Genomic DNA, 27,270 nt, shown 5'->3' with positions numbered 1-27,270 from the left:
TGATGGACGGATGCATAGATGGATGGACGGATGGATGTTCGCATGGATGGACGGATGGATGGATGCATAGATGGATGCATGGATGGACGGACGGACGGACAGATAGATGGATGGACGGATGGATGTTTGCATGAATTAATGGATGGATGGATGGACGGATGGATGGATGGACAGACGGACAGATGGATAGATAGATGGACGGATGGATAAATGCATAGATGGATGGATGGACAGACGGATGGACGCATATATGGACGGATGGAAGAATGAATGGATGAATAGATAGATGGACAGACGACGGATGGATAGATAGATGGACGGATGGATGGACAGATGGACGGATGGATAGATAGATGGACGGATGGATAAATGCATGGATGGATGGACAGACAGATGGACGGATGGAAGAATGAATGGATGAATAGATAGATGGACGGACAAATGCATGGATGGATGGCTGGATAACATTTTTTTAGATTGTTGCTAGTATGTTTCTATGAATTAGCACTCTGTTAGTATGATTTAGCCTTACGTTTCTAGCATTAATTGGCATGTTGCTAACTTGTTAGGTAGTATAAACATTGTGAGTAGTGGAATGTTGGACACTTCATGCACTCGCAGCTTTAATTACATAGTGGAGGGGGAGGGGCTGTCAGACTCTGATGTTGAATGACAAAATAACCTTATAAAATTCACACACTACACGGTTGAGTACAGAGTGCATAAGTATTGTGCATAGCGTATAGTATAGTGGGTAATTTGGGACGCAACTGTTGTTAGCATGTTGATAGCATAATTTAGCACATTTCCCACGTTTTAATACGTTGCTAATGCTAGCATGATAAAACACATTGGTAGCTAGTTTCTAGTGTGAATGAGCACATTGGTAGCATGATTTAGCTAATTTTAATGGTTTTAACAGATGCTAAAATATAGTGTGTTTAACACATTAAAATGTTCTTTGAGTTTGTTGTTTTTGCACACACACACGTTGGTATATGTGGTTTACGGGGCGTAATGGTTTTTATACTGTACAAAGTGTATTTTCTATCCCCCTACACTACCCCTAAACCTACCCATCACAGGAAACTGTCTGCATTTTTTTGAATTTCAAAAAAACACCATTTAGTATGCTTATTTTATAAGCCATTTGGTTTACAAGGACACAGGAAGTAATAACCATGTCATTATACACATTTGTGTCATCATAAATCACATATGCCAGAACACACAAACACACACAGATGGTATTTGTGCTCTCAAAGAAAAATATTTTAAGGCTTTTCTTTTGGAATGAAACAAAATGTCTCATTTGATGTCCATCTGTCTCTCTTTCTCTCTCTCTGTCTGGTGTAGCTGGTGCAGTTGCTGCTGTGTGATCTGTTGTTGGTGACGCGCACTAACGTGTGGAGGGAGCAGCAGGCGGCGTCGCAGCAGAGCTCGCCGACGGCCGCCTCACCTGCAGAGCTGCAGGGCTTCCAGCAGGACCTGAGCTCCCTCCGCAAACTCGCTCAGAGCTTCAGACCGGCCATGCGCAGGGTGAGACGTGCACACAGACAGACACAGGGCAGAGTCCACACGAAAAATCACACGTGGTCATACTTGTGTCGCTGGTTCATTGAACTAAGAAATGTTCTATTTAAGCAAACTATTGCATACAACTTGACCTGGGTCGGGCAGAATGACCGAAATCTTATATAACAATCAAACGCTATATACCATAACCACACCCAGTCTCAAGCTCTGATAATTAATTATTAAAAAAAAACAAAAAAAAAACACGCATTAACATGTGGAGGGAGCATATAGGAGCACAAATACGGTGTATAATTCAGCTCTGAAAATTCTGCTTTTACATCACAGGAATAAATTACATTTAAAAACAGTAAAAACAATAGAATTACAAATTTACAATCTGACATTTTTTACTGTATTTCTGAACATTTTAGCCGATTCACCTGCTTAAAGTAGCTTCCCAAAAACCTTGCCCAATGATCTTGTTCAGTAAGGAAGTTTGAATAAGACATCAAACACATTGTTTTCTTGCATAGGTTTAACTGACATTCTTCAGGCAGGATTATGGAGCGTTTCTGTGTAACTCAATGGCTCCGTTTCTCTCTCTCTGCAGTTGTTCCTGCATGAAGCCACAGCTCGGCTGATGGCGGGAGCCAGTCCAACACGCACACACCAGCTCTTGGACCGCAGTCTGCGCCGCCGCGCCACGCCTGGAAGCAGAACAGGTGAACATGCGGCGGGTTTCTGTGCACTGAGCCTTTCCAAGACAATTCTAGCTCTAGCTGCTTTTCTCTTATGACTTACTTTGAAAGCCCTTTTAATTTAAAATGTCTTTATTTGAATAGAATTGTTTACATCAGAGAAGAATTCCTTGTTTGAATATACAGTCAAACCAAAATTTGAACATTTCATTCATAATTACAGTTTATTTACTATAGTTTAAAAAAAAATGGTAATAAAATATGACAAGATCTAAACTGAATTAAACTGTTTAAGAAAAAAAAAATCTCAATTATGTCAGATAACACTTAAGCAAAACATGGTCAGGTCAAAGTCTCTGAATAATTTTGGTTCCAAATGTTTATCAATTTTACTGGTAGTTCACTGTATGAAGAATATTTGGGTATAATATGTCACAGTTTACTTTATTTTGCTATCCTCACTTACATAAATGAACTATAGTGTCCTGCACCCACTAGTAAAAATATATTATTCTAATATAATATAATATAATATAATATAATATAATATAATATAATATAATATAATATAATATAATTAATATAATATAATATAATATATACACTACCAGTCGAAGTCTCTTATGCTCATTAAGGCTGCATTTATTTCATAATAAATACAGAAAAAACAATAATACTGTGACATATTATTAAAATTTAAAATTATGGTTTTCTATTTTAATATACTCTAAATATAATTTATTCCTGTGATCAAAGCTGAATTTTCAGCAATGTAATGTTTCCAAATTTTTGACTGGTATATATATATATATATATATATATATATATATATATATATATATATATATATATATATATATATATATATATATATATATATATATATATATATATATATATATATATATACCAGTCAAATGTAATGTTAGTTAATAAAAATACAGCTGTTTATTGTAAGTTCATGTCAGTTCATTAAATAATATTAACGGATGCAACTTTTGATTTTAATAATATATTAGTAAATGTTGTAAATAACATTAACTAAATTTGTTAAATGGTGTAGAAGTGTTGTTCATTGTTAGTTCATGCTAACTAATCTTAACAAATAAAACTTTATTGTAAAGTGTTACCAAGAATTTTTTTTTTTTTATATTTTCATCAAAGACAAATTAAATTTATAAAGTCATTTATAATGTTACAAATGACTTCTTTTTTTTTTTTTTTTTTTTTTTTTTTTTAACGCTGTTAAGAATCCTTAAACAAATCATTGCGGTTTCCACAAAAATATGAAGCAGCAAAACTGTTTTCGATATTGATGATAATCATAAATGTTTTTTGAACATCAAATCATATAAGAAAGATTTCTGAGGGATCATGTGACACTGAAGACTGGATTAATGATCCTGAAAATTCAAATTTGATCACAGGAATAACTTACATTTTACAATATATTCAAATAAAAAACAATGATTTTAAAATTGGAATAATATTTCACATATATATATATATATATATATATATATATATATATATATATATATATATGGAAAATGGAAAAAGTCTGGGTTTAGTAGTTTTTTTAATGTATTTAAATAATATAATCATGTATATTATATATGATTGAAAAAAAAAATAATGAAAAAAATTGGTAAAAAAATGTGCAGGTCACAACATTACTTGGTTTAATTTGAATCACATTATTATTCAATTTAAATCATGTTGCATCATATTGCAGTCACTAAAAAAGTTATTAACTCTGAGTGTTAGATTTGCACCCTGCTTACGTTTACTGTGTGTGTGTTTTCTCTCACAGAGGAGTGCGAGATGCGTCCAGGCCAGCGCGAGCAGGCAGAGGCCGTGATGCTGGCGTGTCGCTATCTGCCCCCTTCCTTCCTGTCCGCCCCGGGCCAAAGGGTGGGCATGCTGGTCGACGCCGCCCGGACGCTGGAGAAGCTAGGCGACAAACGCACCCTCCACGACTGCCAACAGATGATCATCAAACTAGGCAGCGGAACGACCGTCACGTCCACCTAGCCAACTACACACCAACACACACACACACACTAAAGAGCACTTTTACACACACACACACACACACACACACACACACACACACACCCCAACATCTCTCCAGAGAATCAACCTCGCTTTTCATATCAGGCCTCAGTCAATGTCATCCAGGAACGCAAAGATGTTTTTTTTGTTTTTCTCCCCAACAATTCTTCACTGCATATCCGATTACAAGATGCAGGGGCGATAACAGGACCCTATCCTTGATATTTTTGATATGAAAGTAATTATTTAACTTATTTATATGCCCTACACAAAGATTGAACGGAAGGTATTTTTATTCGGTTTCCTTTGTAAAACGATGCACTGTCAGTGCTGACTTTGGCCACAAGATGGTGTTTTGGTTGGGTAAACTGGATTCTGGTCCAACGGGTGCTTGAATTGGACATATATTGTAGAGCTTTGCTTTACTATTAGCACCTTTTGAAAGAAAGAAACGTTACGATAGAGGAAAACAACTGTGAGCTGAATAAAGTAGTTCCTACTTACCTGTTACCATCTGGGATGAATTCTACATATTGATTTGAGAAAATTAAGGCTTTATGAAAGTTCTTTCTTTGTATATATTTTTAACTAAGTGTATTTATGATTTGTCTGACGCTGTAGGTGAGCAGTATTTGAAGAGGGGCTGATGGTCGATTTTGTCGTGCTGCTGAAATTTAACCAGTTTGAATGATTTGAAGTATTCATCAGAAAAAAAAAAAAACGGTTTCTACCTGCAGCCACAGTATGACTTTGTTCGCTGGATTTGTGTCCATTTGCACTATTTAGTGAGTGGGCTGCACGGTCACCTACAGCCCACCGTTTGCCATTGAATCTACTATTTAATTTGTATTTCCAACCAGTTTGGTTGTAAAGTCTTCCATTGGAGTAATAATTCCATCTGCATTCGAATGTTATTGAAGTGTTGATTATAAAGCAAAGACATCAGCGTTAACATCTTTATCCAAAGATAAGATTTGCAACCTGCAGCTCTTGTTAGGGAGAGAACTATATTTATATTTCATTTCTAGCCACCGTTATGTACGAACTCTGATTACTAGACACATTTTATATCCGCAGTAACCGTGAGATTTGCAATTGACATTCATTACTTGTACGCTAACTTTTCTGTAGTGCTTGTGATCGAGTCTCAAAGATGAACCGTGTTTAAACTTGCAGACGCACACATAGTGTATCCTATATTGTCTTATATTTGATTTATTCTTAAGATTGTAAATAAAAGTCTTTTGTAATGAAGTCCTCCATTGTGTGTCTTTGGCTCCTGATGTTATAGGCAAAACGTAATTTACTTTTATTTTCAATTTATTGTGTTCTGGGTTCGGCCTATTTTGGCGGCATCTGCCGATTACCATGGAAAATAATTTTTGTAAAAACAGAAATGAGTTTAAATGTAAAGTCTAAGTTCAAGTTCTCCAGGAGGACATTTTTGTGTTACAAAACATTTTTAATATCAAATAAATGCTGTTTTTATTTTTTTGTTTATTATTATTTACTTGATATTAAAAGAATCCTGAAAAAATATCATGGTTTCTACAAAAATATGAAGCAGCACAACTCTTTTCAGCATGATAATAATCATAAATGTTTCTTGAGCATCAAATCATCATATTAGACTGATTTCTGAAGGATCATGTGACAATGAAGACTGGAGTAATGATGCTGAAAATTCAGCTTTGCCAACACAGGAATACATTTCACTTCAAAATATATTAAAATAGAAAACAGTTATTTTAAAATTGTGTAATATTTCACAATATTACTGTATTTTTGATAAAATAAACAAGGCCTTGGTGAGTATAAGCATAAACCGCAATGTAATTCCAGTTAGAATAGTTCTAAATTAGAATCATTTTTTTTTTAAATTCAAACCTCCAAGGTAACATTCTATTATTATATATTTGCTATAACTGTTGAATAGCACAATAAGGACACTGACAAACATTTGGACAAAACGCAATTTTATAATGAAGGTGAATTTTAACCAAAAACTTAAACTGTATTCTCAAGATGAGTGTTTTATAAATTAAATTACATTGGAAATGTTTTATGCTATGTGTGTATGCAGAAATTTACTTTAAAAACAGAAATATTTAAAGTAAAAAGTGTGACAAGTGTTTTTAAAATTTTACCGTTTCACTATGGTAAGCCTATTCTCAGTGTTTTAGACCTAGCTGGATGTTTTTTTGCGGAAAATTACATACATTTCAGGAGTTCAGTCAGTCAAAAAGAGCTGGCAAAAAGAGAACGCGACAGATCTCGTAATAATCCGAGAATCAACATCGTTCATCTTCAGAACACAAATTGAGATATTTTAGTTGAAATTCGTCAAATTCTGCATAGCCAGCAATGACATTTCCTCTCTCAAGATCCATAAGGTACTAAATACATATTTAAATCAGTTCATGTGAGTACAGTGGCTCAATATTAATATTATAAAGCGTTGAGAATATTTTTTTATATATATATAGAATATGTTTTGTGTTCTGAAGAAGAATGAAGGTCTTATGGGTGTAGAATAACATGAGGGTGAGTAATTAATGACAGAATTTTCAGTTTTGGGTGAACTAACCCTTTAAATCTGCGCGATCCAAGACATTTCAGCGGGCCTTTAATGTTTAAAAACAGGCTCAAAATGAGTAAACGCTCTCTAAAACAGCTAAATTCTATTGAAACATTTACAAAAAGGCCTAAAACTATTGAGTAGGGATGGCGAAATGAAGCCTCTTAAATCTTTGTAGCTTTTCTCTAAATGTTTCGGTCAAAAACAGTGCCATCTTGTGGCAGGTAAAATTTACAGCAGGCATAAACCTGAGTGCGCAGCTCTATTGTTTTATCCATTAAGCACAAACAAAAGCCTGACGACGCTAAATGTGTTTAGTTTTCTGATAATATAATTCACATATTAAGGTGTGGCAATAAATTAAATGTAACAACAAAAACAATAATTATATAATACTAATAAGTATCTATTGTGAAGGGTCTTTTCATTATGGCTGTTGTGGCGTGCTGGAATTTATTTTCAAGGAAGTACCGTGTCTATTTAATAGGTATAGATAGCAGTCTTCAGCTAGTTAGCTTGAGATCCTAGTTTCCATCTAAACTGCTATTTCTTTAGCCTAGTGAATGTGTTATGAGCAGCAGGACAACCATATTCATCCGCACAGTCAAACAGAGCCGAAGCACAAACAAAACAACGTTCTTCCGCAAAATGCATTCAGTTTTGTTCGGTTAGTGTACCTTTAAGGTATGATATAAGGCTGATAATGAAACAAAAATGCTATGTAAACAGATTTGCTGAAATTAAATTAACTTGATTTACACTATATTAATTCAATAATAATAATATTTTAATAGGAGAGACCGGGGAGTGTTGTAACACGGATGTAACACTGTAAATTTGACATTTCAGAAAAGAGCTGTGGTAACATCATCAATATCATACACTTCCATCTTCTTCTTGAGCTCACAGGAGAAATTGCATGTGACTGAGCAAATTTGTAGATTTTATAACCAAAAAAAAAAACAACAACAAAAAACGGACTTTCAGGTAAGAAAGTAAATTTTGTTTTATCAAGATTAGCCTTTTTTTTTTTTTTTTTTGCTCAGCAATCATTGAATTGTAGATAGGCTGTAGTTATTTAACTTACATAATATAAAGTAGCTGTTTCTCTAGTTTAATTTGATGCTTTGTATTTATGCTAACTTCAAACCCTGCACACTTACATCTCAGAGACGTCTGTTTGATGTGTGTGTTTACGTCTGGAAGACGTATTTTTTAGAGTGTTTGCTCATCTGCAATAAGTCTATATAGGACGTTTCCTGTCAGATGTCAAATAGACGTTTAGAAGATGTCTTTAAGATGTTTATGATTTAGAATGTATGTAAAACTGACATCTTAAAGATGTCTATCAGATGTTTGTAAACAACAGATGCTTTCCAGATGAAGTGATCTTTAACAGACATCTTGCAGAAGTACAAGTGCTATCTGGGAACCCATATGCTAAAACACATATTATGGCTGTTTGGGGTGCGGATAGTTGTAATAGTTTGTTAAAAATGATGATTCCAATGAGTGTAGTTATCAATCACATCCTCTGTTGAGGCAAAGTCACGTGAACTTTTTGTTGCATATCGAGGGATTTATTCAGAGGGCCTATGGGTTTTTTTTAGCACTGAATATTTATTTTATACAGAAAGGGTATCGTTTCCAGAAATAAATACAGAAACTCATGTGTGCTGGTGGTTGGGTGATAAGATGTTGATTTCACTTGTGACAAACTAGAAATAGAATGGCTTTGTTTTCACCTCGCTAAACCAACAGAAGCCCCCCAGCAGAGTAAATAAAGGTGTTAAGAAAGCAAGCAGGCATAGATCTGTTTCTGTATGCCTCCAGATGTAATTTCAGACCACTGGCTGTGAGACAGGGACATCTTTAAGGATAATAGCACTGAATTACTTTGCGATGAGCACCAACAAAGACGCACGAAAAGAAAACAAAACGTGATTTTGATCTTAATTCCAAAGACAGCTGTTCATGTTCACACATCTTTTATATTTCATGGCAGCTTTACATAAAAAGAAAATACCAGAAACTTTGCAATATGAGCTGTGGACAAATACAATTCCAAAAAAAGTCCTTTTAATTCATTGTTTTAATAACTTTTGTAAGCAATAACATATTTGTTTTATAGAAAATAAACATCTCTAAGAAATACTATACACAATTATAATAGTACATCACATCTTACATTTAAACAGCATCAAATACTTATATACACAATTACTTAGAATTAGGAATCAAATAATTACGTGATGGTTCTGTCATCTCTATGCGCGGTCTTACCTGTAATACTGCAGTGAAGTGAAGCCTATAATACTGTATGTCAGTCACATATACATCTGATTAAATGACTATGAATTCTCAGTTTCAGTTTTTCACGTTGTCTTCTGCATCATTTCACAAATAACATGAATGTAAATGTAAAATCTGTTTGTGATATGGATCTCTTCACTGTGCTGAGACTTTCGTAAGCTCAAAGTTCAACCAAAATTACAATTTTGTCATTATTTACTCATCTAGATGTTTATTTTCCAAACCCATATGACTTTCTTTCTTCAGTTGAGTTATTTAGAAGAATGTCCAAGCTGCCCTTTTTCACTCAATGAAAGTGAATGGGGGACTGGGGTTGTCAAACTCCAAAATGACAAAACGTTATCATAAAAATCTATTCCAAGAGTGCTATATTTCAAGTCATGTGATGAGAATGAAATTTAAATAACTATTCCCAGACAATTTCCAATGTGCTGTTGTTCTACAATATAGCTTTTTTTCACAAAAGAAAGTAAGTCATGAGGGTTTTGAACAACATAAGAGCGAGTAAAGGATGACAAAATTTTTATAATCCCTTTAATAAATGCTGAGAAGCTGATACACATAATACGAACGCAGTGTTGGGGAAAGTTACTTTTAAAAATAATGTGTAACAATATTGTGTTACACACTAAAAAAGTAACTAATTATGTTACTTAGTTACTTTTTATAGAAAGTAATGCATTACATTATTTTTGCGTTACTTTTTCTCACCTGGGCTGGGCTTGCTTTTTTTTTCTTTAATAACAACAAAAAAAAAAAGTTATATTTTTGTCAAATGTAAAAGCCCTTTCACACCAAAAGTGAAATGAATAAGCCTCAGGTTGAAGGAAATGCAAATTCAGTCAATAAATGGGAAAACAAAAGTAACTTGTTACTAAGTTACTTGAAAAAGTAATCTGATTGCATTACCCCCAACACTGTATGGACGTATATATATATATATATATATATATATATATATATATATATATATATATATATATATATATATATATATATATATATATATATAAAATGTATATTTTTTTCATCCGGATGCACTGTTGGACATCCCAGTGATGCTGTTTTGTCTTCAAATGCACATGAAAATAAGCCTACATCTTGGAGTAGCAGTATATTAAAATAATGCATTTATATGTTGTTGTTTTTTTCATGATATCAGAATATTTAGACCTGTAAAGCACACCATGTACAATTTCACTTTTCACTTTTTTTCTTTGTAACATGTAAGTGTCCATTGAAATACATCCAGTGTTGCATGACATCTTCAAATTTCAATCCCTCTTCCACAGTGGATACACACGTGTGCCAGCCAGTACTCGGGGCAGCAGGCCAAATCCGCCACCAGGTGTCTCCGACTGATAACATCCGCTCTAGAATACGGAATAAAATGGAAGAATGGCACATTCGGATTCATAACAAAAGTGTCTTTCCCTTTTTCAGCTTTTGGTCATGAAGGTTTATGTGTTTGGGCCGGGCCGGATGGATTCGGAGATGATCTGATCTTGGGTCGGTATTGCTACAGTATCTTTGTGCTTCGACTGAAGCCCCAGTTTTTCTATGTGTTTTGGGTGTCCACAGCGACTTGCAGCACACAGGCAGACGCATGTCCTTGTTCTACTGCATAGGTGACATTCACCAGTCCTCATGCGCCGCCGGTATGTTACATTGCCTGAAAAACAGATCCATTTTGAAATGCGTAAGAGTGGAGAAAGGCTTGCTGAAATATTCCTCATTCATATACATTATTAAGCCCCCCTCGTTTCTATGGAATTCTTAATTTTTAAAGAGGTGGTATAATGCCACTTTTACAAGATGTAAAATAAGTCAGAGTGTGTATGTGAAGTTTTAGCTTAAAATACCCCACAGATCATTTTTATAGCATGTTAAATTTGTCACTTTTTGAGGGTGAGCAAATACGCTCCATTTTTGTGTGTCCCTTTAAATGCAAATGAGCTGCTGCTCTCAAGAAGAGGGCGGAGTTTCAAGAGCTCTTGTTAACACTTAGTAGCATCGATTACCTCACGCAGACTCACTGAAAATGTCCGAAACTGTTCAGCCTTTTATGTTCAAAAGTCAGACAATGATGGAGAGACTCAAGAAGTGACGTAGAATGCAACAGGATGTTTCTGAATGGTTAGTTTATGAATTTATGTTGCTGATGTGGAGTTATTTAAGTAATTGATTAGCATATTCTGTCATGATAATCTATAAATTGCTCATGTGGGAACTGTTGTAAGATCCTACAGAGTCAGACAATATATACTGCATGAAGATTGAACAGGTATAGTTTAGTTTAATTATGGTTATAACTTATGTTGTCATCTTGGTTTTATGACATGCTATTGCATTTGTGTTAAGTGTAATGCAATAACATGGCCTCACCCCTTTGTTTTGTGTTCTAGGGGGCAGGGTTTGTGTAAATTTTAGGGTTAGTGATGTCACCAACCCGGGAAGAAGCTTGATGTAGACCCTACCAGCCATTTGTTGTAGTCCTTAAACAGAGAATTCTTTAAAAGAAAATATCTCACTTTGCTTTGAATGTTGAGCGTCGTAACTTTGCAGATGTTATTTATGCTCTAACAGCAACATTACACACTAACTAAAGTTAAAAAAGTGAAATCATAATCAACCACCCCTTTAAAGATAGAAGTCATATTAGGTACATTCATCACATTATCACAGTTATTTCACAATTTAGGTTTCTAGGTGCTCATTTTCCTTACTTGAATAGAAATGCTACAAACAAAACATATTTACTTGACAACATTGTTTTAATCCAAAAAAGTATTCTAAATATCACTTTCCATCCGGTGAGTCTTTTGTAATATTCCTTTAACATGACATCATCTCTCAGGAAGTGACATCATTTTAGAGGGAAAACAACAGCACAGCTAATGGATTTAATGAAATCTGTGATGATTTGGTTTTAATTTGTCTCACTTGAAAACATTCCATCTGTTTGATCATTTAAACATCAGTCTTATAATATCAAAATTTGAAAAGATGTCTTAAAATTGAAATGCTGATTACTCATGTAAGCTACCACTGAGTAACTTTAGCTTTTTATTTCTGTTCTGTTCATTGTTTTGGCAAATAAATGCTGTGCTAAGCACATCATTGTTGATTGACTTATAAGATATTAACCAAAAATTATTGAACGACAGGCTTAAAGACCATGGTAGTTGATGCTGATAATGACAAAAATGTGTACACAAATTTGCTGAAATTAAAATATGCACTTATAAAAATAGCATAATCTGCCAGTATATATCTTTAATCTGTGCATTGTGCATGAGATCTGTGTTGTGTATGCGGCAGCAGGGCCGCATTATGCGCATGTTTGTGTTGGTGGTTGTGCATCATACGCGTTGCATGAGCTCTCTAATTGCCTGCGCTGGAACAGTGGCCGCTGCGCCGATATGAAAGCTGCATCGAGCCGGGATCTACAGCCCGAAAAAAACACCGCAGGACCGTTTCCTAATTGCGCTGACACGGATGTTATTCTTGGTTTATGTATCTCTCCTCCTCCGCAGCTTTACTTGCTTTTGCTCTCGTTCTCTTTCCCTCCTCTGCTCTGGGTCCAATCTCTTGCTTTTTCTCTGATCTCTGAACTAATCCTTCTGCTCTTTAACGCTGGTAATCAGTATCTCTCTCACACCGCGATTTAACCGCAGCCCTGCTTACAGTGTTTGTTAGGCAGCACTGCATTGATATTCATCAAACGTTCTCAAGTTCCAAACAAACAATGATTATATCTGGTATTTACACCATTCTCTGTGATTTGATCACAGCCGTAATAACTGAACTTTGTATGTGCTTCACATGATCTGCCTCACTGCATGCTTTGAAGTTACATATATATATGCAGGCAGCTGTTCATGTTTTTACATTAGTTTTTTTTTTTTTAATTGAAGAGGATCTCTTATTGTAATAAGAATCTCTTATTACATTGATGGAATGTCTGCCATGACTTCATCGCAACATTTGCGACATTTTTCTATCTAATTGCATACTGAATTATGATCGGTCTTTTCTTTTTTAAATATATGTATACCCCTCACCCAGGTCCTACTCGCCCTGTTCTGTGCGGGCCTCGAACCTAGGTCTCCGGCGTGGGAGTCGGACGCTCTAACAAGGAGGCTAAAGGCTCCAACCTCTAGCGTCAATCGCTAGAGCATTTCTTAAGATCAGAGGAGTGAGGTTTATTTGCACAGCGACTACTAGCTGGACTCCGTTACACTCATCCCCCTAAACCTCACTCCCATCCGGGTCACGGCACCAATGTAACCCCTATACCCAGGTCTTACTCGTCCTGCTCTGTGCGGGCCTCGAACCTAGGTCTCCGGCGTGGGAGTTGGACGCTCTAACAAGACGGCATAAGGCAGCAACCTCTAGTGTCAACTGCTAGAGCATCTCTTGAGATCAGAGGAGTGAGGTTTATTCGCACAGCGACTACTAGCTGGCCTCTGTTACAAATATTTAACCATTTTTATTACCTAGCACAGTGACTGCATTGCAGAACCTAAGTTTACCCAAAACTTTAACACTATTCCTTTGTTGACTGGCTAGAATAGTTTTTTCCTTGAGGAAATGCAAATGAAATTTTTCTCATGCAAGTACAGGGGAAAGAATGGCAGCATTCTCTTGCCCTGCCTTCTGCGCTGCCCCCCTTCGGCCTGACTTAAAGCTCTGCCTGTGCTGCATTGCTGTTGTCATGTTCTCAAGCCACGTGAACCTAAAAGAGAGCTCGCCACTGAGTGCATGTGAGCACAGAGGAGAAGAGTAAGATGAAGAGGAGGAAGAGATTTCCTTGGAGACCTGGACGGGGGTGGTATCTCTACCGCTCGCTTTCATTAAAGCGGCAAATTGGCATCCCAGAGACCCAAAGCCCTTAGATCCCCCTGCTGATGTGTGCTCTGCTTGTTCTGAACTTTCTCCTCTGCTCTGTTTGTCTGTCTATTTCTCTCTCATTCTGTTCTCCTCTTCCTTTGTCGTGGGAGGGTGAAAGAGGAAGGGAGGGGTAGAGCTGGAGAGATGAGGGTGGGTTGTTTTGATCTCCATCCAGGTTTTGCCTCACGGTCTCCGACAGGAAGCTGTACTACTGCTGAATATCATTTCTCTTTCTCTCTTTCTGCCATGCCCATTTTCTCGGTCTTTCTTGTTCAGTCTATCCCTTTTCCTTTCTCTCTCCCTGACCTACCTCAGTTGTAGTACACAGATTGCCTGTAGGTGGCGAATGCACAAGGAAATGCAACTGTATAAGACTGCATTTAGACAGAGGCATGTGAAACTAAAGCAGCGTTTCCACCGCAGGAACTTTCCCTAAGAACTAGAGACTTTGGGGTGGTACTCTGGGGTGTGTTTCGACCACAGGGACCAGGGTCTAAATGAAGTTCCAGGTAAAAATTACCCCCTCAGAAAGTCCTTGCTCACTAGGTAGTACTTATTCAAAGTTCACGAACTTTGGGGGGTAGGACTTGGGTGCTGAACATGCTGATTGGTTGAGTTCACACAGCATTTTGAAAAAAGTTGGAAAAAAGTTCCTGGGACAAATTGTTCCAGGTAATTTCGTTGGAAACAAGGTTTAAGCTAAGGTGAGCATTACTAGTATTATTTCTTAATACTAACCCTAAGTATTAAGCTTGCCGTATTGTTTCTTTAGTTGAGGAGGGGTGTGTTATTACTTTCAAATCAATCAGATCCTTTTTGTCTGATGGACAATGAAGTACATGACTCATGTCTAGTGATCCAAGTCATAACAACCCACAACACCAAGCAATTGCATATCAATATTCTAAAAGCCTTTTTGGAACCACATTGCACCAGTCTGGCATAATGGAGTACCTTTGGCACAGGTAATCAACTACTAACATGTAACTAGAAAATGCTTACAGCAATCAACGTTATGCCACAAGTATTGTCAAATGACCTGAGATGTATTACGTTGTTCTAAGCCCATATAACTTATTCAGTAGAACACAGAAGGAAGCATTTTGAAGAATCTTCATGCAACTCTTTGCCATTCAACAACAGAATCATACATGCTTCAAAAAGGACCAAAAACACCATAAAAGCACACAGAAGTAGTCCATTCAATGGCAACAAAATGGCACATTGACATGTTATGTCTGGATTGACATTGTCGGTTCCCACATGTTGTATGCAAATGCAATATAATGACTCTGAATATAGTGCATGAGTCTTTATTGCTCTTTAGTGTTTTTTGGTGATTGACAGCTGTGGTCGAAATGAGCTGCCATTGTTTGGAAATGATTTGTTTGAATTCTTCAGCTCTTCAGAAATGTTCCTGCTGTGTTCAAATATACATGCAGGTGTGGAATGACATGGAGGGTGAGTAAATAATGCAGAAATGTCAGATTTAGGTTTGGGATTTTGCAAAATCAGTATAAAATTTGTTTTGAGCAATGGAACTTTTTTGGAAGGCTTTCTGCTACATGCAAGTGCCAAGACCTTGAGTGAAAAATGTGTCCATTCCCCATCCAGTAATAATAATCAGGCAGCACTTCTAAATGTCTTTATTTTTTCCTTCTCTTTAAAGTTTGTGGCTCCTAAAGGGAAACAAGGAGACTGAGAGAGCCCAGAATGTCTAATTAACATCCCTTCACTAACTTCTGCTGTCAGTAGAGAGCTGCACAGTCAATAGCAGACAGATAAGGGTGAGATATGCTCAGGGCTCTTCTGTTGCCCTGAGAGATGGTGCTGATGAGGAACTGTGATCTGCTCTCTAGTTTCACTCCTTGCTGTTGTTATAGAGTTGGTAGAATGTTACAAGGACACTGAAGTTCATGGTACAATGGACATGTCTTTTAGATCAGAGATGTCCTTTGCTGTGTGCAAAACCAATTCACCTACTTACCTTGTGTTTCGGACACTTAATAGAGAAGGTCTCTTCTTGAAACGTGCAGCCTGGAAAAAGATACAGAGAAAAGAAAGGGAAGAATCTAAGGTATAAGTTAGAAAATGCCATTGAAAATGCAAAGCAAGATCATCTTGCCCTTTTGTTTCTGACTTGACCTATCTCCATCTCCAGTGATATCCCTACAGCTAAACATCACAGAGAAAACATAAGTATAATTGGTTGTTTTTACCTGTTGATCAGAAACTTCCTGTCATGTCTCAACTTGATAGTTTAAAGCATGGTTTGTGATACACATAGAATCAGTAATTATATATGCTTCATATAGGCTTGCATTCTCTATTTGGTTTCTAGACGGAGCATATGAAGTGGAGGGTGGAGTCATTGGATGGACAGTAAATATTGTAGACAAACAAACAGCACACTTCAAAATGTCAGAACTCTTACCCGTCTCTTTGGCGCAGACATAATGGTACCTCTGATTACAGCTCTTCCAGCTGCAGCAGATGGAAGCTCCTTCACCTTGGCACCTGGAGCATTTCTGTGATGAAACAGAAAGCCTGAGGAGCTTCTCTCTAAAATTTCGACTCTTCCCTTCACAGCCCCCTGAGCCACCACATAATATAGTAAAACTAATATAATTCTATACCCACTAGACTTAAAGTATATAATTTTTTAGTATTAATCATTTCCTGTTACACTGTTTGGAATGGAATATTAATATATTGATTACTGTTTAGTGTATACTAATTTATGAAAATAGAATGCGAAACAGTATACAGTTTCCTACAGTAGTGTGCTACATTGTTCTCACAACCTCATCTCAGAGATACATTTATTTTGAATCTTTAACCTTATTATGTGTAAAAATGTCTTTTGTCAGTGTCTAGACAGAAGTCAAAGATGATATTACAGTTGATTTCATTTCCAGTTGAGTCATGGTGGGATAGAATGTGGTGTATATAGCTATTTCTGAGTTCCGAGATGTGCTCTTTCTTGCCTCTTTATTTAACAGTACAGGAAGTTACTAATGCATGGTGTTTAATGTAAATGAAACACTTACTGCATTTGCAGCTTTCTGAACAGCCTCCTTCAGCCCAAAGAGTTTGCCTGCTACCAGGATTATGCCTGTGGTCCAGACAGCACAAGCTTCATGAGCCCAGTGTTCTTTCGCCTCAGCCTCCATCTGCAATCTCTGCAGAGCTGTTCCACTGCCCTCCTCACCAGCAGGGGGAGAAGATCCACTAAGTCTGCTCTGCAACAGCAGCAGTCTTTTAAATCTCATTCGCAAGGTGGGGCGGGTTCTTAATGGTTCCCTAATTGCCCTTTTCCCCCTCCTGGGATGCCCACTATGTCCTTCATTTGCATCTTGATAAACGTCCTTCACACATGCACTCTGTGAGGTGATCTGCTCTGAGATGCAGCTGACCTCTGTCTCATTTGCACAGTTGCTGTTTTGCCTGAAATCATTTCTGTGTGTTGAAGACAGCATTTTTCGTGGTATGCAGTCCTCGGGATAATAGGGGCCGCACAAGTCCCCAAGCTCCCTGTAATTTGCTGGCTTTCCACATAGGCAGCACGTTAGACACCTTTCAATTAGGCTTTTGTTAACCAAGGGCCCCTGGAGCATTACTGAGGAGTCTGATACTGCCTTGGTAACTGTGACTAGATTTTTCATTTTAGCTGCACTCTTTTTTCTTGCCTGGCTGAGCATCTGCTCTTCCTCAGGCCTGTTGACGATAGTACAAAGAGATGCTAGCTCCAAAGAGCTGTCAATGTGTACATATGGTCTGAAAGAACATTTGCCATCACCTAGTGCTGGATGCAAGTCTGATAATGTCCCCTTCACTGTTGGGGGGAAATCATTGCTGCATTTTGTCTTGATCTTAGGTCTCTTTACTACAACTTTGAGGACATTCAGAACCTTTTTTTTAGGGCCGGGCTTTTTTTTCTCCTTTACTTTGTCATCTTCTGTTTGACTTGAGAGTTCTTCCTGTTTCTTTTTGAGTGATGGCCGTCTGCCTCGTTTTGGTTTTATTAATGGTGAGCACAGTTCTGTTGGTGGCTCCTCATGCTGTGACTGTTCACCTGTTTCTGGTAAAGAGAAGGAGGGTTGAGTTGGGGGCAAAATATCAGTCTGGTTAGGCTCCTGTTGCTCCACAATGGGGATGCTTTCTTGTGGTTCAATGCCTTTTCTTCTCTTCTTTCGTTGCTTTAGATGCATCTCGTGGTTGTTTTTAATGGCTCTCTGTTTGGCTAGCCTTGGAGTGTTGATAACGAGGCTCCCAGCCTCCAGGGCTACATCTGGTGCATCACTGCTCTCTACCGTGGCCCACTTTCTCCTCTTTTTCCTTGGAGTTAGAATTTCTGTGTTTTGGGTCTCTTGAGTACTTATTGTGCTTTCGCCCTCCATGTGAGTCACCTCAGGGGTGTTTATTGTCTCCTTCAGCTCTGGTACCTGTGGCACTGGTTTTGATGTTGATTCGTCTGGTACAATATCTGGTTGAATATTTAAAGGTTGCTTTTTGGACCCTGGGGATGTGATTTTCTGAACCATTGCCTCATATTTAAGTCCCCTGCCTTTCCGAGGAGGCAAATACTTGGTTTTAGTGGGACACTGAGGAGGTACAGAAGGCATGTCACTTATGTCATCAGTGGGAGGGTTATCAGCAGTTACAGTGGTGCTTACAGATTCTGCTTGCAAATGTTGTCCTCTCTTTCGCTTTCCCTTTGCAATACAGACTCCTGTAACTGTATCTAATAGAGGCTCCTGTGTCTTCACTCGACTCTCTTGCACACCTTTCTTCCTCTTTTTGGTGTCTAATGATGGTAAACTAGATTTTCTTTTGATGGAAACTATCTCTTCACTCGGTTGTTGAAGTGAATCTGTAGAGACATCCTTCTGCTTAGGTAATTCAAGATTTGAAGATTCAGTTTTACATGACTGATCCACAGTAACATTCTGTATTTGTGAGTGTATGAGCATTGCTGAAGGTGTCTCAGTTGATTTATCACTCTCTTGCTCTTTATCTTCAGTCAACTTTTCTCTTGTTTGTTTTCGTGATCTCAGCACCATGGACTTTTGATCTCTTGCTAAAGACTTTACACAACTGCTTGCTAGAGTAGACTCCAAAGTGGAACCCAAAGTTTCATTCTTAGTGTTGTCCACCACACCGACAAGTGTGTCCATAGTTAATGCTGTGTTCACATCTTGTAAAATAAGTTCATGTGTGTCCTTGGGATGGTCTTTTGTAATCTGAATATTTTCATCTCTTTTTATTGATTTTATCTTAGAAGTGATGCCTCTTGGTCGACCTGGACCTTTAGGCACTACCCCCTCAATTGGTTTTGACTCTGTGGTTGTTTGACTTGGCTTTGGAACAAGTATTTCTGGTAAAGCCCCAGGCTTTGAGCCTAGTTTAGAACCAGATTTTGGACCAGATTTAGGACCTGGCTTTAAACCAGGTTTTGGACCAGGCTTTGCATTTTCTGTGGACCCTGTGCATTTTAAACTTTGTTTGGGACCAGGTTTTACACTAGGCATAACTTCAGGTTTAGGACCTGGTTTTGGACCAGGTTTTGAAATTGATTTTGGACTAGGCTTTAGACCAGGTTTTATATTTGATTTTGGACCAGGCTTTGGACCTGGCTTAACACCTAGTTTTGAACCTGGTTTTGGACCAGGCTTTGAACCTGGCTTCCTTCTCTCTTGAGGACAGACCTTTGGGCTACTTTGTGAACCATAGGAGCGAGTGCACATGCGCGATGGTAAACTCTCTGTCACAAGCTTCTGTGTTTGACTGCTAACATTCTGGTGGGCAGTTTCCATCTGATCAGGAATAAGGGAGCTTTTGCTGGAGGGCATACTGGGATTTTGGGCAGAAGGTGGAGCACTGTCTCCTTCTACACTTAGCTGCCTTCTGATTCCTACACTTGAATGCATTAGTCTCCTCCTGCCCCGTGCATGTTTCTTACCAAACATTCTTGTATGTGCAGATGGGGCCAAAGGCTCTGGTTTGGCTGAGGGAGTCACTGCACTGGGACAGCTAATCCCCGGTTCCATATCCTCATCCCCTTTCTTGGGAGAGGGTGGGGTGTCAGCCCAAGATGGTGCAGAGTGCAGTATTGACTTGCCTGGCAACTGAGGAGAGTCAGGCTCCAGTACCTTTGCATCACTACGATCGATGTGATGATCCCTAGCCTGAGCCAAAGGTGTTGTTTTCTCATTGAGAGCTGAGAAGCCACTCTTGGCAGTGTGAGGCTGAGGTGCAATGTCACGTATGCCTGACCTCCTTTCACTGCCTCTGTGTGGTGTGTCCTGGGCAAAGCTTTCTGCTGTTTCTGTGTTGACTTGTGGCATGTTTCCCATCTCCTCAAATGTACTGCAGACTTCTGGAAAGGACTCTTGTGGTCTTGCTCTATTATTAATGACCTCCTCTGAGGTTGTCAGATCCTCCTTTTCATCTCTTACCTCAGTGGAATTATGGGAAAGGACAGACGGCTGCTCCTCAAGGGTGTCCACTGGTCCCTCAGTGCATGTGAGGCTATCTACTGAATTCTCACTCTTTGAATTTTCTTCTTTCTCTGGCAAATACAGATCAGTGCCTGAATTGCTGGGTGATGTTTTCACAAGCATTTCAACATTAGTCTGTGGCTCTGATTTGAAATGTTCTGACTTTATTTCTGTGCCTTCATTACTTTTGTGATTAAGTTCAGAAAAACAGTCTATCTCTTCTGAATTTCCTTTATCTAAATTGTATTTGTTTTGCAGCCCTTGGTAGATATTTGCTTCTGTTCCATATGAGTAGCTTTCGTCTAATACTTCTTTATTTATTTTATGAAAAAGTGAAGGACTTTTCTCATCCTCCAACCACTTCTCTTGTTTTTCAGTGACCTCTCCTTTGCACTCACGGTCTGCAGACAGTTTTCTTTGTCCAATTTCCTCCTCATCAGCCATCCTCTCAGTCCATGCTGACTCCTCAAAGTTCTCCTTTAGAGTACTCTCTGAACGCTTTATGTCTGGTGGTGAATTACTCTCTTGTTTCATAGGACTTGGAGCTGTTACACTGATGGGAGACCTCTCATCTCTAATGCAACGGAGAGAGCTGTTGGGCTCCTCTCCAGTCAAAACTCTCTGTACTCTGGGGTCACAGTTGAGATTATCCTCAGAGGCTACACTCTGGAGACTTCGAACGGAGTCACCTGACCTGACGGATACATCATCAGCTGAGTTTAAGGAACACGTGGACACTGTGTCAAGGCTGAGACGTGAGTGTGTCTGGGTGTGTGCTTGACCTTTTTCTTGACCAAAATAGTAATAGCTCCTGTCCATCTGGTCCTCTGTGCTGCTAGAGTATCCTCCTTCCTGTAGTTCTGCTGTCATGGATCTGGGAATGCTATAAGCATCAGATGGAGGAGGACCATGTTGGTTATCAGGACAAGATGACTCTTCCATACCCTTTAACTGACCTCTATAGTCTTCTCCCTTTTTTGGATGGTTTCGTTTGCTGGTCTTTTTGTTAGCCATAAGGGCCTCTGACAGCAGTAGCTGCTGAACATTGTTGGAGATGTTTTCAACCTGAGATGTCAGGGCATTGAGGCTCCACAAACTGGGGTTGGACAGGAGCTTTTCTGAGAATCGTTCTTTCATAGAGCCAGAATAGCTCTGGGACTGGTGGTTCACACTGGGTGATGAATGGGTATTAGGGGGCATCAGCATATTTTGGTCTTGCAAACCTGTGGACGAGGAAGCCCCAGGGTTGATGGGAGGTTGGCCATACTGGAAAGAATCAGGATTTGGCATTAAGGGGGAAGGTGTAGAGTTATATGAGGGAGATCTTCCCACAGACCTTGCAGGTGAATGACTGGAACTTGGACTGCAGGTCTGGTAGTATTGATCTGGTGACCTTACAGAAATATCTGTTATGCAGTAGTTTTGCTGGGGCTGACTGTAGTGCTGGAATTTCTGAAGGTTCTCCTGTGTACCAGACATTCCTTGCAGGGAGCCCTGTTCAAATCCAGGTCTTGAGGGAGTTTGTTGATAACCATAATTATTCTGAGGCCTGTATCCACTCTGCTTTAGACTGCTGTGATTGCTGAGTTGTCTTCCATACTGGGCATTAGTTGGTATACCATAGCCTTTGTAGCCATGTGGCATTGTATTACATTTCTCCATGTAAGATGAAGAAGATGAAGAAGGGGGTTGCGAGTGCTGAGGGAAATGGAGGTGGCCCTGTGGATACATTAAAGGAGATGGTGCTGGATTGGGTGGGAGGCCCTGTTGATGGGAACTTGTATAGGATGGGGCAGAGGACTGGGAGGGGAGATGGCACTGACTTTGAGAGATAGCTAGCATGTTCTGCTCTAGGTACTGGGATGACCCACTGACCCCAGACTCTAGCCGTCCCACCATGTCCTGTTCAAATTGGGTCATCTGAGCTGACTCATCCCATTTTTGTTGCAAGTGACCTTCACTAATATACTGGGCGGTGTATCCAGGGCCCATGTGATTGCTGTAGCCAGCCTGCAGGTGTTGGTTTGGAGTTTTGGCTCCTCTGTAAGGTTTTTTAGTCTGAGTAGCACTGGTGCTGGTGTAGACAGGATAGGTCTGCTGTCCATAACAGTCCTTAGAACCTGCTCCTGCTGTTGACATCCCTGCAGCAGCTAGAGAGTGTGGCTCATAGCCCTGTCTGGACTGGCTGTGATGATGTCTATAACTCTCAAGGCGCGATAATTCTTGGGGTTCCTGCTGGTAGCAGTGCTGGTTGCCATGGAAACCACTCCGCTCTCTGAAGGACTGCATGACTCCAGCTAGGGGGCTCTTTGGAAAGAGAGAGAAAAAATAGAGAGAGGCTGTGCTTAGTGGCTTCATTTTCTTATCAGTGATCATTCTCGCATTCAATTAATTTGAATTCATTGCAGTATTTGTCCTAAAACAAATCATATTAGAATGTACACATACTCAGTCATTCATAAAATCAAATCATATATCTCTCAATGAGCACTATAAAATTTCACTCTCCCTTACTGCAGCTGCAATCAATCATTGTTATATTATATTAAATCTAGGAATCAGCCCATTGGTGGTATCATCTTCTGTGGTACATACCTATGACAGGTGCAGCTACTATTATTATTAATTTTCTTAAAAACAAATGATGGTTTTAAAACAAGTATTCACAAGGACCATGCATACAAACAAGCCAAGCATTTTATTATTGGCTCATGAAGTGATTTATTCAAATAAATTATATTCAATATTGTGCATGTTCAATAAGAGGATTCTATTATTGGTGTTACTCAGAATTTGGATTCAATGTGTGCTATTTGCGTATATATCTTGCTCAGTAATTTAATACGGTTGGCAATGTGATATACTGGATACATTTTCTTCTCAGCAGTGACTTCAAAGTAGCAAGTGTGTGATTTGTAAGCATAGATGGAGGCTGTTCTATTTCTCCACTCCAGTGCTGTAGGCCTGTCGAGGGATGGCCGCCCAGTCCCATCAGACACACACATTATTCATCTCACTAGCGCACTGTCTGAAGCCATCAGGCCCAAGAGCAACGTGCTCCCCTCTTAGCACCCTCCCAAGAGGCCCCACCATCCACTACTGCTTCAGTTTTGCTTGTTTGCTGCTATGCTTGTTTACACAGTGACCCAAATAAGACCACTCGGGATCTATGCTTTAAGCCTTTAAAAATGCATACAGTATGTAGTGGAATGTACAAACTGGCCAGAGTGAGCAAGTGACATGATGGATCTTGCTTTCCCTTTCACATATTATTGCAAATGGACAATATTAAGTGGTGCATTAATATGTTTAAGTTATCCCACATTAAATTTGTTCCAACAGAAAGACTTTTTTTGTAGAATCATTGGCATTCAGAACATTCTGCTTGAACATATTGCATGACAGATCCACTGTGTGCAGCTGATTAAAGACTTGTGTGTGGCTATGTTGCTGACACAGCCACAGATCTGTTGAGAGCGTGGTCTAAAAGGTACAGTAAGTTTTCTAGGTCTGCTGAGAGGGCAGAATTTGTCTCCTGGGGTACCAAATAATGACAAAGATACCCTTACTGTAGAACTTACCATGAGTGTACCAGCATGGACTGGCCCATATCCAAAATGAGTCAAAACTATGGCTATGTGTCTCAAACTCGCTTCCACAGTGCTACAAAGTAGGTGTGAGTTGATGACAACTTTAAAAAGATACGTAGGTAAAATTCTATTCCTGTTACTTGATTTGTAGGCGTTGTTTGTCGTCATTCTCCTCCATTTGTATTTTTGAAGCTTGTTGAAGCAGAAACAGAGACTGTGGAGTGGTATGTTTAAGCCAGCTGTGAGCTCAATGAGCTTCTACGTATTTTAAGGCAGAATTCCCTGTGAGACTTTCACTACAAAATTCACTACAAAATCATTCATTAACAGTAGAGTGACTGCATGTATAAATAGAGTATGCGCTCTGTTCTATCTACACGTGTGGTTATCTCAAATGCAGTCAATAAACTTTCTTTCTCTGGAGGCCTGTTTCACTCTCACTCTCAGACGGAGCATTGGGCAGCCTGGGTGAGATGTATTGTGACATTAAATCTAAGTTAACTTTGTCGAAACTACATGTACAGTCACTTGTGATGCTGTAATTTGATTAGGGGGCTGCCTATGAAGGCTTTAAGACAGTGAGGCAGTATTGTTTGGAGCATAGTCGAGAGCTATAGTAATACAAATTCCCTGTTTTTGAAAAGGTGAAGGAATACTCTCATGGATTTGAGAAATAATAAACCAATAAACCAGCTCTCTGGCATTTTCTGAATCCTTCATAAAACAGCTTAGTTATGAGATTGAGGGGCACAAGGCGCAAGAAAGACAATCTGTACATAAGGAGCTTTCAACCAAAGCAAACATTGAGTCAGGAAAGAAGATGCCAAGGAAGAAGGAAAGGAAGTGGGAGTGAAGGTCAGGGTAGGGGGTCGATTCAATTTCAGCACAGTCCGTTAAGGACATGAACTGAATTTGAGGACCAAATTTAATCTGTTTCCTGCAAGAACCACACACAGATATGCAAGTTAGATGCGTTCATTTAGAAAAAAACGTAATTCACAACCTGAATCTAAACTGCATCACAGACAAATATCATGTCCTAGGGATAATTTAGTGTTAAAAGTTTCTTATATCAGAGTGCTGGTTTTTCAGAGATGGCTAGTATTGCTTTGAATGGTTCACACACTGGACTGAAAGATGCTAATCAGATCGGAGGCTTTCAACTAGACTGTCTGTCTTGGCCAGGCGTGAGGCCTATCTCTCTGAGATGTCATTTTGATTGACATCACTGCGGCTTTTTACTGAACTTTGAAAGAACAGAACCATACAGAGAAACAGCAAATAAAGGGTAAAAATAAAGGGTTAAAGGTATTATCTGCAATGGACACCTGGAATGTCTAGAACATTCTGTCCTTCTTCACCGTATTTCAAGAGTTGTTGGTCACCAGTTTTGGAATTCTGGAAACATGGAGTAAATAAGCATATCTATTTCAAGACAAAAGCAGAGGTCAGTAAAGACTACATTATTATAGTTCTTAAAATGTACTTTCCAATTTAGTTAAAATATCCCATGTAATATTTAAAAAATTCTTTGCGTAAGCACTTCCATCTACACCAATAAGGTACATTACTGTTTTTTTTTTTTTTTTTTTTTTTTTTAAATAGCTCAATTTAAATGCTAAAGTCTGTATCCCCTTAAAATGGCAATTTTTGGCCTGTCCCACCTTGGTCACCGTGATTTTGCCAAGTAAGACAACATATTTTGTTGATCCTGGAACAACATTCCTATCTGAAAATTTAGTCCTATCCTTTTCCCAACCCCTAAACCTAACCCTACCCTTAACTTCTCCCTGAAATCAGAGGGAAATGATAGTTGAATAACACTGTTGTGGAAGCACCTAACCCAGGTTGTAAGCCTAAACTTGACATAAATGGTAAACTCGTCCCTCAAATCTGATTGGTTGATTGAAATGTTGTTCCAGGATCAAAATGTTGATCTAGGAACATGTTGTACTTGGTGAAATCACGTTCACCGTCCCACCTCAGAGGTCTTAAGCTTATCAGCTGCATCATAATTTTCACACAGTCTGATATATATTAGTTGAGAATTGAAATATACTGTATATATATATATCCTGGGGAAAAAAAAAAAAAAAATATATATATATATATATATATATATATATATTTAGTCCTGAAAATATTATATATTATGTTAGATTCTTAAATTCTTTAATTAATGTGAAATGTAAGATTATTAGTAACCATTCTGGCTAGTTTTTATACAGAAAAGAGTTTACTGTATACTTTATTTGTGTCAGTAGAGATTGAAAAAAAGATATGACTGTTAATAAATCTTATGTGTAGACAGGATTACATAAGATCTTCTCAGATGTGGTGTTGTCCCACATAATTCAAATGCCTTTTTACTGATAACCTCATCGTTCAAAAATCATGAGTCATAATATCAACAATGTGATAATGACTGCGTCTGACAGCAGAAGCAGGCAATGCTTTTGAATGACTTGCGCAGAAGACACAAATCCTCCAATTAGCTTAGAATTGCACTCAACACTTTTTCCCCCAGTTATTTTGCTGCTGCTTCTATTTGGAGGCTGCAGAGAGTGCCCTTTAAATGCTGAAACCTGCCGCCGTTGGCATGGCGACGCTAAGGGGAGTGAAAAAGCAAACCTGCCCTCCCTGCAGTGAGGTGCCTGGTGCCCATTTCATCTGTGCCAGTGGTACCCAAGGCATCACACTTCAGGGGTCTGAAATGAGAGCTGTTCAGAGAGGGTGCTGGGTAAGGCATGGTGAGAGCCCTCTCCCTGTGATCGATTTTTAGTCCGTGCATTAGAGTGTGTGATTATAAGCGAATGACGTGTGGTGTGTGTGTTTGTGTGCACAGGTAAATCAGGTCTAAAGCTCCTCTCTGAGAGTCCTAATGCCTGAATAAAACCTAAATAAGATTGAAGTGCATGTTTGCACCAGGACGATAGGCTTTAAGCTGCTTTGTGGCAGACCAAAGGAACATAAATGCCGACTGCTGATGGCGCACAACATCTCTCAATTCTCAGAAGCAGAGAATGACAGAGACAGCTACCGCCTGTATGTGCGCATATAACCAGGCACATAGTATCTGGGGAATTGCGACTCTACGTTTAAAAGAAAGAGCTGCTATAAATTGG

The 27,270-nt window shown here is 38.7% G+C and overlaps 2 protein-coding genes across 2 annotated transcripts in view; one reads left to right on the top strand and one right to left on the bottom strand.

The window, feature by feature from the left end:
* The window catches only part of srebf1 (sterol regulatory element binding transcription factor 1), a 33,486-nt gene extending 27,961 nt beyond the window's left edge, over window positions 1-5,525 (top strand). The window contains exons 17-19 of the mRNA XM_048187188.1: window positions 1,357-1,539; window positions 2,129-2,240; window positions 4,030-5,525. Of these exons, the coding sequence (XP_048043145.1) occupies window positions 1,357-1,539; window positions 2,129-2,240; window positions 4,030-4,250 (516 nt within the window). The 3' untranslated portion in view covers window positions 4,251-5,525. The remainder of the gene's footprint in view (window positions 1-1,356; window positions 1,540-2,128; window positions 2,241-4,029) is intronic.
* Window positions 5,526-10,139: 4,614 nt separating this feature from the next.
* Window positions 10,140-27,270, bottom strand: part of LOC125266467 (retinoic acid-induced protein 1) — a 64,115-nt gene continuing 46,984 nt past the window's right edge. Inside the window, exons 2-5 of the mRNA XM_048187161.1 lie at window positions 17,106-22,862; window positions 16,490-16,583; window positions 16,043-16,092; window positions 10,140-10,834 (exon numbers count right to left, since the gene is read on the bottom strand). Of these exons, the coding sequence (XP_048043118.1) occupies window positions 10,826-10,834; window positions 16,043-16,092; window positions 16,490-16,583; window positions 17,106-22,844 (5,892 nt within the window). The 5' untranslated portion in view covers window positions 22,845-22,862 and the 3' untranslated portion in view covers window positions 10,140-10,825. The remainder of the gene's footprint in view (window positions 10,835-16,042; window positions 16,093-16,489; window positions 16,584-17,105; window positions 22,863-27,270) is intronic.

Source organism: Megalobrama amblycephala, linkage group LG1 (genome assembly GCF_018812025.1).
Source record: "Megalobrama amblycephala isolate DHTTF-2021 linkage group LG1, ASM1881202v1, whole genome shotgun sequence".
NCBI lineage: Eukaryota > Metazoa > Chordata > Actinopteri > Cypriniformes > Xenocyprididae > Megalobrama > Megalobrama amblycephala.
This window is presented reverse-complemented; position numbering and strand designations above follow the sequence as displayed.